At 44.8% G+C, this 12,947-nt stretch overlaps 1 protein-coding gene across 1 annotated transcript in view; it reads left to right on the top strand.

Annotated features, from left to right (window-relative positions):
* The window catches only part of VWA8 (von Willebrand factor A domain containing 8), a 380,884-nt gene extending 368,482 nt beyond the window's left edge, over nt 1–12,402 (top strand). Inside the window, exons 43-45 of the mRNA XM_040267183.1 lie at nt 4,532–4,630; nt 5,655–5,893; nt 9,391–12,402. Of these exons, the coding sequence (XP_040123117.1) occupies nt 4,532–4,630; nt 5,655–5,893; nt 9,391–9,499 (447 nt within the window). The 3' untranslated portion in view covers nt 9,500–12,402. The remainder of the gene's footprint in view (nt 1–4,531; nt 4,631–5,654; nt 5,894–9,390) is intronic.
* Nucleotides 12,403–12,947: the final 545 nt, after the last annotated feature.

Here is a 12,947-nt window from a genome sequence, read left to right as displayed (position 1 = left end):
GCCTGTGAGCCCCTCGAGCTGGGGACAGAGCCAGCAACAGAGAGAAGGGCGTGGGCTGCAAGCCAGGGGCCAGTCCTGCCCACACCGCCGTGTTCTAGCACGGAGCTTCGAGAATCCAAGTGTTTGGAATTTGACCCTGGCTTTCCAGGTCATTATAATGTCTATTTATCAAAGTAGAGGAAGAACATATTTTATTTAGCAATTTGCAGGCTGATTTATGGGCTTCCCTGGTGGTTCAGATGGTAAAGAATCTGCCTGTAATACAGGAGACCATGATTTAAAGCTTTTAAATAGACATCCTATATGGGCCTTCATTTGTCCACTTATCCCTTCGATTGTATACTTGTCTCTGTCCACTCTTATCCTCTCTGCCTTCCTTTTAGGCTCAGGAAAAACATGTCCTTCCCCTCTCTCCAAACTTGACCCTCTGACTGTGACCCTGATCTCTCCCCACCGCCTCCGTTCTTGTTGTTGTTGCTCAGTAGCTCCATCATGTCTGACTCTGTGACCGCATGAACTGCAGCACGCCAGACTTCTTTGTCCTTCACTATGCTTAAACTCACAGCCATCGAGTCGGTGATGCCACCCAACCATCTCATCCTCTGTCACCCCCTTCCCCTCCTGCCCTCAGTCTTTCCCAGCATCAGGGTCTTTTCCAATGAGTCATCTCCCCTCTTTATAGGCAATGAGGTGCCTATGAAATGCGGGCACCTCTCCCCAAACACCTGTCTAGATGCTGTTCTATTTCTATCTCATACCACAAACCTTTTACTGAAATTGTGCCCCCGAAGGCCTCCAGTGAGTCTCTGCCCAGAGGTCATTAGTCACCCTGCTCCTGGCTGGCCGTGGTGAATGTTACTCAGCACTGTTCCACAGCCGATCTGAGCCATGCACACTGATTTCCAGGGCCATCCCGGGTACTCTGCATCGCCACTTCTCTTTCGCATCTTCTTCACTCCTCCCTGGGTCTTTCTTCCACCTCAAAGAAGAGGGTGCCCCCCAAGACTTGGTTGGGGTCCTCTGCTCTTCTCTCTGTGTATTCACCCTTGACAGTCACACTGACCCCTCCTGAGGGTGACAGCCACATCGCAGATGACAAGAAATAGGTTTCTTCTCTGATGTCTCCCCAAATGGACAGTTCTAGCATGTCTAGAATAGAATTCATCTTCCCCCTGTAACCTGACTGCCTTCTGACTCCTTATTTTTGCATAAAAATTATTTCAACAGAAAATGTTCTACTTTTCATTCTAAATACCATGATTTCAGTTATGTTATGGGTTGTTTTTGTCAGCTAGCTTGGGTTAACCACCATGTATCACATGAGTGCTGGGAGGAAAAAAATGCATTCCAGCTTCTAAAGAACTTATTTGTGAAAGAATGTAGTGCACATGGGAAAGGAAAGCTTCTTAATTTCCAAACTTGATTGCAACTCTTTTAAAGCATTTCAACAATAAACACACCAGGCCTACGCATAGATAATAAAATGTGTTAAGATGAATAAGATACAGCCTTGCCCTCAAAAAACTCACCAGATATAAAAGAATAGACATGAAAAGAAATCACTACATTCCCCTCAACACCTTAGGACTTCCCTCAATGCAGGAGACCCGGGTTTGATCCCTGGGTCGAAAAGATCCCCTAGAGAAGGAAATGACAAACCATTCCAGTATTCTTGCGTGGAGAATCTCATGGACAGAGGAGCCTGGTGGGCTACAATCCATGGGGTCACAAAGAGTCAGACATGATTTGAGCTACTAACACTTTCAACACCTTAACAGTGTTTTGCATGTGGTAGGTGTTCAAAAGACAACTATTGACTGATGGTGAATAGATAGTAGTGATTCTTAAGTATTTTGACCCATAGCATTCCAGGATCTTTCCAACCCAGGGATCGAATCTGGGTCTTCTGCATTGCAGGTTTTACCATCTGAGCCACCAGGGAAGCCTATAGCACTCCAAGTAATCCCTAAAATATTTTGCCCCCGACTCATACCCAGAATTTTCTTTTAAGATCCCCCAGTTGCTCAAATGCCGTGAGGTCTATTCCAATCTTTATGTCAATATCACAAATAATTCTTAGAGGAAAATGAGAGGAGAAAGGGAATTTAGGGGCAAACCCCACAATTGGAGAGAACCACCTTGCTCCAATTATAGTTGCCTCAAATCCCAAACTTCTTCCCAAGTTCTGTAAAAATGCAATACCCTGTCTCAATTCCAGCCTTTTCTCAACAGACAGGACTTTCTCTTGTGCATTGTGAGAGAGCAAATTTAAAAGGTATTTGCTAAACTGAAAAATCTCTGTCATGCACTATTAAATAGAAAAGCAGATTATAAAATCACATGGTCAGTGTTATCCATTAGTTAAAAATCATGTTGATGCTGACGTGTGTGTGTGTGAGCTTATATAAGAAACCACTAACAGAAGTTGCCTTTCAGTAATGGGATCATGGATAATTTTTACTTCTTTGTTGTTGTTATCGTTCAGTTGCTAAGTCGTATCCAACTCTTTGCAACCCCATGACTGCAGCATGCCAGACTCCTCTGTCCTCCACCAGCTCCCAGAGCTGGCTCAAACTCCTGTCCATCAGTCAGTGATGCCATCCAGCCATCACATCCTCTGCCACCACCTTCTCCTTTCATCTGCCATCTTTCCCAGCACTGAGGTCTTTTCCAGTGAGTCAGCTCTTCACATCAGGTGGCCAGAGGATTGGAGCTTCACCTTCAGCCCTTCCAATGAATATTCAGGATTGATTTCCTTTAGGATGGACTGGTTTGATTTTGCTGTCCAAGGACTCTCAAGAGTCTTCTCCAACACCACAGTTTGAAAGCTTCACTTCTTCAAAATACTTAAGAAGTGCCCAGTCTTCTTTAGGGAGGGTCCAGCTCTCACATGTGTACATGACTACTGGAAAAACCATAGCTTTGCCTATAAGGACCTTTTGCCAACAAAGTGATGTCTTTGCTTTTTAATACACTGTCTGGGTTTGTCATAGCTTTTCTTCCAAGGAGCAGGCATCTTTGAATTTCATGGCTGCAGTCACTGTCCACAGTGGTTTTGGAGCCCAGGAAAATAAAGTCTGTCACTGCTTCCACTTTTCCCCACTTTTCCCCCTTCTATTTGCCATGAAGTAATGGGACCAGGTGCCATTATCTTAGTTTTTTTGAATGTTGAATTTTAAGTCAGCTTTTTCTCTCTCCTCTCTCACCCTCATTGAGAGGCTCTTTAGTTCCTCTTCACTTTCTGTTTTGTGCTTTTCTATAATTTCTACGAATATATTTCACTTTTGTGTTCAGGAAAAAAAAAAAGTATGTGTATTAGTTTTCTACTGCCATGTAACAAATTACCATAGACAGCTTCTTGCACCCCTCTCCAGTACTCTTGCCTGGAAAGTCCCATGGACGGAGGAGCCTGGTAGGCTACAGCCCATGGGGTTGCTAAGAGTCGGACACGACTGAGTGACTTCACTTTCTCTTTTCACCTTCATGCATTGGAGAAGGAAATGGCAACCCACTCCACTGTTCTTGCCTGGAGAATCCCAGGGACGGGGGATCCTGGTGGGCTGCTGTCTATGGGGTCGGACAGAGTCGGACACGACTGAAGCGACTTAGCAGCAGCAGCAGTAGCTTCTTAAAGCAATACCTGGTAAAGTCACAGTTCTGTAGTTGAGAACTCCAGGCAGGCTCACTTGAGTTCTCCGCTTAGAGTCTTACAAGGCTGAAATCAGGATGTCAGCCAGCCAGGGCTCTTACTCGAAGGCTCTGGTGAAGAATCTGCTTCCAAGCCCATTCAGACTGGCAGAATTTGGTTCCTTGAGGTTATAGAACTGAGGTCCCTGTTTCAGTGCTGGCTCTTAGGCAGGGTCATTCCTAGTGTGATTCTTGGAGTCCTGCTCTGTGGTGCCTACCATCTAACCACAGATAACTCCCACATATCAAATTTCCCCACACTCAAATCTCTCTTTCCCTTCCACCATCAGCAAGAAAAAAATCTCTCAACTTTTTAAGGGCTCATGTGATTAAATTAGGCCCATCCAGAAAATCTTTGTTTTGATCAACTCAGAGCCAGATGATGAGTAACCTTAATTACATCTGCAGAATCCCTCTGGCCTCCTTACATAACATAATCCTGAGGTCCTGCCCACATCTAGGGGGAGAAGACTGTATAGGTTGTATATACCAAGGGGGCCAGGAATCTTGGAGGCCACCTTAGAATTCTGCCTACTGACAGTGTGGGGGGGTGTGTGTACATATGTGTATGTTTTGTGAAGCTCTCCCCCTGAAAGTTAAGAACGGAATTCTTGATAGCCCCTGAAGCCCTCCTCATACTCTCTCCCTGCAGCTGGAGAGCAGAGATCGCATGAGAATGGACCGGAAGGGAAGGAGCATGAGCTTTTTTGCCTTTGTTGGTAAACACCCATGGACTTATGTTTGGCAATTCTGGGCAATAACAAAACAAAGTTGGACGCTTTATAGGTCCAGTGACCATTTTTTAGTGGACAGAGGATTCTAAATCTGATTCTCTTGCCTGTAGTATGACATCGCTGGACACTCTGGAGATGGATACAACATTGGTCTAGTTCCAATTAACAAAGTGCCCAAGGACAATAAGCAAAGACTAGAAATTCTCAAGGTAAATGCATTCAATTACCTCTGTATTATGAAACCTTCCACCGGGTTGCTGAAAAGGTTCACTGAAGAAGCAGCAGTTAACTGGAAGCAAAAAGACTTTCTTTTTCACAGAAATTTAAGCATTAATATGAGAAAGCACTTAATCATGCTGAAATTCCTGATCTACACCATAAAAAACCTAAACTTTGTTCCCTGTGTATTTTGAGGGGACTCAGGTTAGTATAGGATCTGCAGTCTATATTCTATAGAGTTCTTCTGGGCCCCTGCCTATTTCAGAAGGAAAAGAAGGGCTCCTTCTAGAGTACTCTCTAACCCCAATTTTATGTATTTCTTAGTATTTTTCTAACAATAAATTCAGTTTCACATACTTAGATCTACAGTAGAAACACACTCATCAGGTTTATCAGAGTAAATTTCCTCCATTCCTATTAAGGACAGTGCTTAATATTATAACTTTGTTTATTGGAAACCCAAAGCATTCCTTATTTTTCTCCTGTGTTCTCTCCATTCTCCCATGTGACACCAAGCTTCATGTTTTCTTACGTTTCCTGACATTTTTGTAAGGCTTTTTGGATTTTTGTTTGCTTGGTTTTATTGGCTGTGCTGGGTCTTCACTGCGGCCTGATGACTCGGTAGTAGTTGCGTGTCCCCTCCTTAGCCCCCAGCATGTGGGATCACAGTTCCTCAACCGGGGATGGAACCGACGTCCCCTGCACTGGAAGGCGGATTCTTAATCACTGGACCGCCAGGGAAGTCCCTACATATTCTCACTTTAAATGGCAGCTTGAGTCTTAAAACTCAGTGTCGACTGGGATCGTGTTGGAACATTTCCTGTTTTTAACGAAACTCTTGACCACATCCAGGTATCACTGTGTACTGTGGTCAGTCTAAGGTGCAAATTACAGAGAACTCGCTGAGAGTATTTGTGCTTTCTCACTGTCAACAGAAAAATTGTTTTGTTTTTTTTTTTTTCTTTAAAGAAAGCTTCTCATTAGTGGCTTTTGTGCCATGTCTCTTACCCCCAGACGATGCACGCCCACGCTCAGTTCTGCATGAGTGGGGACCACACCTTAGAGGGGACAGAACATGCCATCAAGGAAATCGTCAAAGAAGAAGCTGATGAGTACTTTGTCATCGTCTTAAGTGATGCCAACCTGTCTCGCTATGGAATACACCCTGCCAAGTTTGCCCAGATCCTGACAAGCAACCCTCAAGTAAATGCTTTTGCCATCTTTATTGGATCTTTAGGCGATCAAGCAGCCAGGTAAGTGTCACCTTAGGGTACAGCAGAGGGCAGGGATAGAGAGGTCTGAGTAGCTGACACATGCTGTTTCACGGGCTTCCCGTTGTCAGGGCTAGTGAGGGGCATGGGGAAGAAACAGAAGCCAGAGTGGCTGCCCTCAAGCAGCTGACAACCAGGGGAGGGGATGGGATCTTCTACCTTATATTTAGATGAGCAGCAATATTTTAGGTTATTTATTTTTCAGCTTATATTGAGCCAACAATAAAATAAATAGCAAATTGATTTGTCTACCAATAAAATTAAGCAGTATTTTATACATTTTGCCTTTTACATCAAGGTGTCAAGCTCAGTTCATGCTCCAATCATATTCAAAGTAACAGGCATCTACTGTTTTCATAGCATCAGAGATTAGGGATGTGTGTCTACATTGTATTTAGACATACTAGACATGTGTGCGTTCATGCTGAGTCACTTCAGTTATGTCTGACTCTTTGCGATCCTATGGACTGTAGCCCACCAGGCTCCTCTGTCCATGGGATTCTCCAGGCAAGAATACTGGAGTGGGTAGCCATTTCCTTCTCCAGGGGATCTTCCCGACCCAGGGATCAAACCCACATCTCCTGTGGCTCCTACATAGCAGGTAGATTCTTTACCACTGAGCCACCAGGGAAGCCCAGCATACACACACAAACATGTAAATAAGATCTGATATGCGTGTCACAGTTCCGTTCAGCTCAGTCGCTCAGTCGTGTCCAACTCTTTACGACCCCATGAATCGCAGCACACCAGGCCTCCCTGTCCATCACCAACTCCCAGAGTTCACTCAGACTCACATCCATCGAGTCAGTGATGCCATCCAGCCATATCATCCTCTGTCATCCCCTTCTCCTCCTGCCCCCAATCCCTCCCAGCATCAGAGTCTTTCCCAATGAGTCAACTCTTCTCATGAGGTGGCCAAAGTACTGGAGTTTCAGCTTTAGCATCATTCCTTCCAAAGAACACCCAGGGCTGATCTCCTTCAGAATGGACTGGTTGGATCTCGTTGCAGTCCAAGGGACTCTCAAGAGTCTTCTCCAACACCACAGTTCAAAAGCATCAATTCTTCAGCGCTCAGCCTTCTCCACAGTCCAGCTCTTACATCCATACATGACTACTGGAAAAACCATAGCCTTGACTAGACGGACCTTTGTTGGCAAAGTAATGTCTCTGCTTTTGAATATGCTATCTAGGTTGGTCATAACTTTTCTTCCAAGGAGTAAGTGTCTTTTAATTTCATGGCTGCAGTCACCATCCGCAGTGATTTTGGAGCCCAAAAAAATAAAGTCTGACACTGTTTCCACTGTGTCCCCATCTATTTGCCATGAAGTGATGGGACCAGATGCCATGATCTTCATTTTCTGAATGTTGAGCTTTAAGCCAAGTTTCTCACTCTCTTTCACTTTCATCAAGTCTACATATCTATAAACTGGGGAAGGAAATGGCACCCCACTCCAGTACTCTTGCCTGAAAAATTCCATGGACTAAAGAGCCTGGCAGGCTACAGTCCGTGGGGTCACAAAGACTCGGACACGATTGAGCAACTTGACCACAGCACATATATATATATATATGCTACTGCTCCTAAGTCACTTCAGTAGTATCCGACTCTGTGCAACCCCATAGACAACAGCCTACCAGGCTCCACCATCCATGGGATTTTCCAGGCGAGAGTACTGGAGTGAGGTGCCATTGCCTTCTCTGATATATATATATATACATATATAAACATAGATAGATAATCTTCCATCTTATATTTCTCCTTCATGTGTGTCTGTATCTATGGTAGGACGCTACACTAAATATGCTGAATATTCAGTAGAGAGACTCATGGTCAGATAATAAATGCTGTCATGGATCATCTGAAAGGAGAGATCTAGAAACATTTTCGTTTCTTAAACACACTAACATTTTTCTTTCTGAATTACAGACAGAAATGGTTTTTCTCTACTTAAAGTACTTGTAAGGAGCAAAAAACACAATTGAAAGTATATTTCCTCAAAAAGAGCAAATGAAATCCTGCCTACATCACAAGAGCCCACATACCCTTTTGGTTCTCCACCTCTTTCACCTGTTTCACCCTATGGTACAGGTCCTGGGAAGTGAAAGTTGCTCAGTCGTGTCCGACTCTCTGCAACCCCATGGACTGTATAGTCCATGGAATTCTCCGGCCCAGAATACTGGAGTGGATCGCCTATCCCTTCTCCAGCAGATCTTCCCGACCCAGGAATTGAACCAGGGTCTCCTGCACTGCGGGCAGATTCTTTACCTGTTGAGCTACCAGGGAAGCCCACAGAGTCCTGGACAGACTAGGAAATGTTTTAGGGTCCAAAGTTCTGACATATTTTTCTCTTCCCTTTAATTTGCTGCAGGATTGCAGGGTACGGCTAAGAACAGACTTAATACCACATAACTACAGTTGCTTTATTACAAATGACTTCACATCTTTCTCAGTTGTGCATGTTAGCCTCTTTGAGAACTTCCATGTCCTCAAATGTAGACCATGCCTTTTCCGCTTAGACTGTCTTCAGGACCAGCCCAGGATGAATCCAGACGGCAAGCTCAACAAATACTGTTTGAGCTGAAATAGCTATTTTGTCTTTCTAGTGAACAGATCCTGTTTGAACACTTAAGAAAGCACAATAATACCCTTGTGGTTTCCTGGGGAAATGATCCAACATCCACTGGCAGGAGATACATTGTAGAATTAGCTGGTCTACCAGGCATGCCAAATGCATGATACTGCACAGGAGAGTGGACTTTTATTAAATGTCATTCCAAAACCAAACTCTGCTGGCACAGTGAAAGGAGGCGTTCTTTGGGATAGAACTGTGTCTTGTACTTTTATTGCCTCCAAAAATGGCCCTTTGTTCCGAATGATAACTTGGCATTTAAAAAAATTATCATAAGCCCATATAACCTCAGTGTCATCAAAGCAGGCATTGCATAAGTCAGATAATATTTCACATTGTATGATGTGAGGCAGAAATGAGAAAGGGAGAGAGAGGAGAGAGAGAACACAAGAGGGAGAAAGAACCACTTGAGGTCTGGCTGGGCAAATTTTCTTGAAGCCTGTTTTTCTAAGGCAGAAAAGGCAGTTAGTAGGACAGTGTGAGGCCAACACGTTCTCTGAATCTAGGTGAGCTAGTCCCAGATTGATCCCAAGGGCTCCGTTCTGCCAAGGGAATATAAAATACCAGGAAACGACCGTCATAAAAGAGAGAGCATTTTTTCCCTTGCAAATTCACCAATTTTCTCACTGAAAAGACCTTTCTTTCGGTTCAGTGCTTCCAGCGAGCCTCTCTCTGTAGCTCTTTGTTGCCTAGCAACAGCCAGTTCCACTGCAAGCAAGGGCAAGATATTAAAAAGTGAGAAGTTCCTTTCCTAAGAAACCATTCGGATGCTGAGGTCTGCAGAGGCCGGAGGTGGAAGGGGCGCCCTGGTTTGCGATGGTAATTTTCTTTCCCCATCCATCCTGACAGGCTTCAGAGAACTCTACCAGCGGGCAGGTCTTTCGTTGCCATGGACACCAAGGACATCCCTCAGATTTTACAACAGATTTTCACCTCCACCATGCTGTCTAGTGTTTAAGAAGTGCCCTTATCACCCTGATGACCCTGGGATTTGAAATAAGATACAAAGAAAGAGTATCCTGAAGAAAAGAAGAGGTCTATCCAGTGTCTGCGTGCAATGACCAGATAATTCTGGCATTCCTGAGCCTTCCTGCACTTGCTAAGTAATCAGAATTCAGAGAAGCAGCCAGAGTGAGGCCCGTGCGCCACTGATGTGTGATTGCTAGAGGAAGCGAGTTGACCTGCATTATGTGAAAGGCCAGGGTTAAAGGAAGGTGGTTTGAGAATGGTGGAGCATGGTCTGTTTCCAAAACCCTGAGGGATGAAGGGGACCTTGCTGTTGCCTTAATGCATCATCACTTGGTCACTTAGGATAAAAAAAAAAGTGACCGCGGTAAACGAAGCCTTTGATGCCACATTCTGACACTGGAATGCAGCTCTATGCAAACCCACCGAATCCGCTCCTGTTCAGTAATTATTTTTCTTTTTCCCCTCCACTCTGTATTGCCCAACAAACAATGATTTGATAGTATTCAACCCACTCAAAAGTCCTTTCAGCAGCAGTATTCTATAAAAGGTTGGGTTTTCTCAATAATTTCATTGTCTTAGCCAAAACCAAAAGGAATCGAAAGATCCTTAGAGTGCTTCCTCTTCCATGTGACTTTTAAAAGGGTTTTTTAAAAATAAAGAACAAATGCTGCTGGGATCAGGAGGATAAAGGATGTCTTGCCTTGAGTTTCCTGTCCCTTCTCCTTCAGGGCTTCTCAGAGTTTCACAGTCCTCCATTTTAGTGTCCAAAATGTAGTAGCTCCAAATGCTTCTTTTTTTTTTTTTTTTTTTTTACATAAAACAAAGTGAAAAGGCACTATGTTTGAGCTTAATGGTAACTGGAGATTTCTTTAGCTATTTAAACAACAGCCTCGTTCCTTTTTTAAAAAATTCATTTCTGATTGGAGGATAATTCTTTACAATGTTGTGTTGGTTCCTGCCGTACAACAGTGTGAAGGAGCGTTAAGAATCATATATCCCCTCCCTCGTGAGCCTCCCACCCCCGCCCGACCCCTCTAGGCCACCACCGAGCTCCAGGTTGGGCTCCGTGTCGTACAGCACATTCGCACTTGCTGTTGTTCACTCACTCGGTGGTGTCTGACTCTCTGCGACCCCGTGGTCGCAGCTCGCCGGCTTCCCTGTCCTTCGCCGTCTCGCGGAGCTTGCCCAGACTCGTGCCCTTCGAGTCAGTGATGTGTCCGAACCCCACTAGCTGCCAACGGCAGTGTGTTTCTGCCAGTGCGGCTCTCTTGGTCCGCCCCACCCTCTCCCGCGCTGAGTCCCCGAGTGTGCTCTCTCTTCCTGCCCCGTGAATCGGCGTAGCGGTACTGTTTTTCTAGATTCCATAGACATGCGTTAACACGTGGTATTTGTTTTTCTCTTTCTGATTTACTTCACTCTGTGTAACAGGCTCAAGGTTCATCCATCTCAGCTCAACTGACTCAAATTTGCTTCTTTTTATAAGCCTCGTTCTTTTTTATTTCCCCAAAATGTACCTCATTCGCACCCTCTCTTGGGCTGACCTTTACTTATCAATAGGCTCGATGTCCGGTGTTTTGTTCTTTTTTAATCAAATGTTCCAGCAGAAGTCAGCCTCTTTTCAACCATGTAATAAAAGTTTCTCTTCATCACTGATGGCAAAGTCCAAAATGCTGGGAGCACCCATATGCATGTGCTTTCTTATGACAAGCTGAAAAGACTAGTCTTGTTATTAATGTTATCTACATGGTGGGAACTGTACAATTCATTTCATTTTAATTACAGCAAAGAAATGATGACCCTTATTTGTTTCACCACTCCGTCTCCCTACCAAAGAAATAAAAGCAATCAGCTTTCCCGTGCTGTATTGCCCAGCCAGTTTGCATGGCTTGTCTTGTTTCTCGAGACAGACGCCTGCTGTGTATTGAATTATCCAATGATGCAAACGATTTCAATCCAGTAAGTATCTTTAAAAATACAGTTGCATTAATAACAGGAATAATGATAAGAATGGCAGCTAGCATTTACTGATCACTATGTACCACATATGCTAAGCAATTTCATACATTACTCCACTCAGTTATCCCAACAATGCATGTAAAATAGGTTACTTTTTAACCTCATTTTACAGATAAAAGAAGTGAGGCTCAGAGAACTTAAAACTATTCACTACTCATTGTACCTATGGCTGAGACAGTAAAGAATCTGCCTGCAATGCAAGAGACCTGGGTTCGATCCCTGAGTCAGAAAGATCTCCTCGAGAAAGGAATGGCTAAGGAATGGCTACCGACCCCAGTATTCTTGCCTGGAGAATTCCACGGACAGAGGAGCCTAGCAGGCTACAGTTCATAGTGTCACAAAGAGTCGGATACGACTGAGCCACTAACACTTGTACTACTAACATCCTCATTTTACAAAGGACACTGAGCCTTAGGGAAGTTCAAGAAAACAGGCACACTCAGGCAGACAGGGGCAGAGCTGTGACCCTGGCCTGCCCCATCTCATGCTTTATTCTTGCAAACTGACCACACTTCCTGGAGCTCTCTCCTCTCCCCACTGCTTGGAAACCAGCTGCACAATTGAGTGCTTGGAGGAGGGGTGGGGACCAAGGACATGGGACACTCCCCATGGATCCTTCCTGGGCACAGCGGCAGCTTGAGGAAGTGCCCATCCAAATGGCAGCTTCATCCCTAGGGATGCCCCTCTGCTGGAGGGTCACAGCCCCTGAAAGCCTTTGGAAGCTGAACCCAAGAGTGATTGATGGAACAGCCTTTTAACAATCCTCCCCATGAGTTAACTACCTGAATAAGCAGAATCCTTTAAAAAAAAAAAAAACATGGAAAGAATGTTCTCAAGTAATTTAATTTCCCTTTCCCCACTGGCCAGACAGCCTTTGCAAAAGTTATTTTTAAAAAAATGTATAACTCCCTGGCTTTCCTGATTTGTAAAAGGGAAGGAGGGTGGGGGAGGGGAGTAGAGAGTGAGAAGATGACGGACTTCTTTTCGCTTCTTGCAATAAATACCTAAGAAGTTGTGTCTTTATTATTAAGTGAACTTAATTATAGGCCACTCCAAGCTGTTCCCAGGCCCTCTTTAGGGCCAGGGCGTTATAATAACCGCATTGTGCGCCTCGGTGTGGGGGCGTGGGGGGGGTTGTTCCACTGAAAGGCGGCTAAACCCGTCCTCAGGGAGCCCACGTAACGCTGAGAAGGTCCATTGTGATCCTGAGCAGCCAGGAGGAATGAAAGCCAAGAGTCGCCGGGTGAAGGATGCGTCTCCCCACCCTCCCCAGCGGGGTCCTTTGTGAGCGCCCGCAAGAGGACCTCATCACGCATGTGCGGCTCGAGCGCACCCGCAGGAAAAGGGTCTGAGCAGGGGTCCCTGCGCCTAGCACATGTTTGGAATGAATCATTCAGTTCTTTACACCCTCTCCTGCGAAC

Source organism: Oryx dammah, unplaced genomic scaffold, assembly GCF_014754425.2.
Source record: "Oryx dammah isolate SB20612 unplaced genomic scaffold, SCBI_Odam_1.1 HiC_scaffold_24, whole genome shotgun sequence".
NCBI lineage: Eukaryota > Metazoa > Chordata > Mammalia > Artiodactyla > Bovidae > Oryx > Oryx dammah.
The sequence above is the reverse complement of the archived record's forward strand: the minus strand, read 5'-3'. Positions and strand labels throughout refer to the sequence as shown.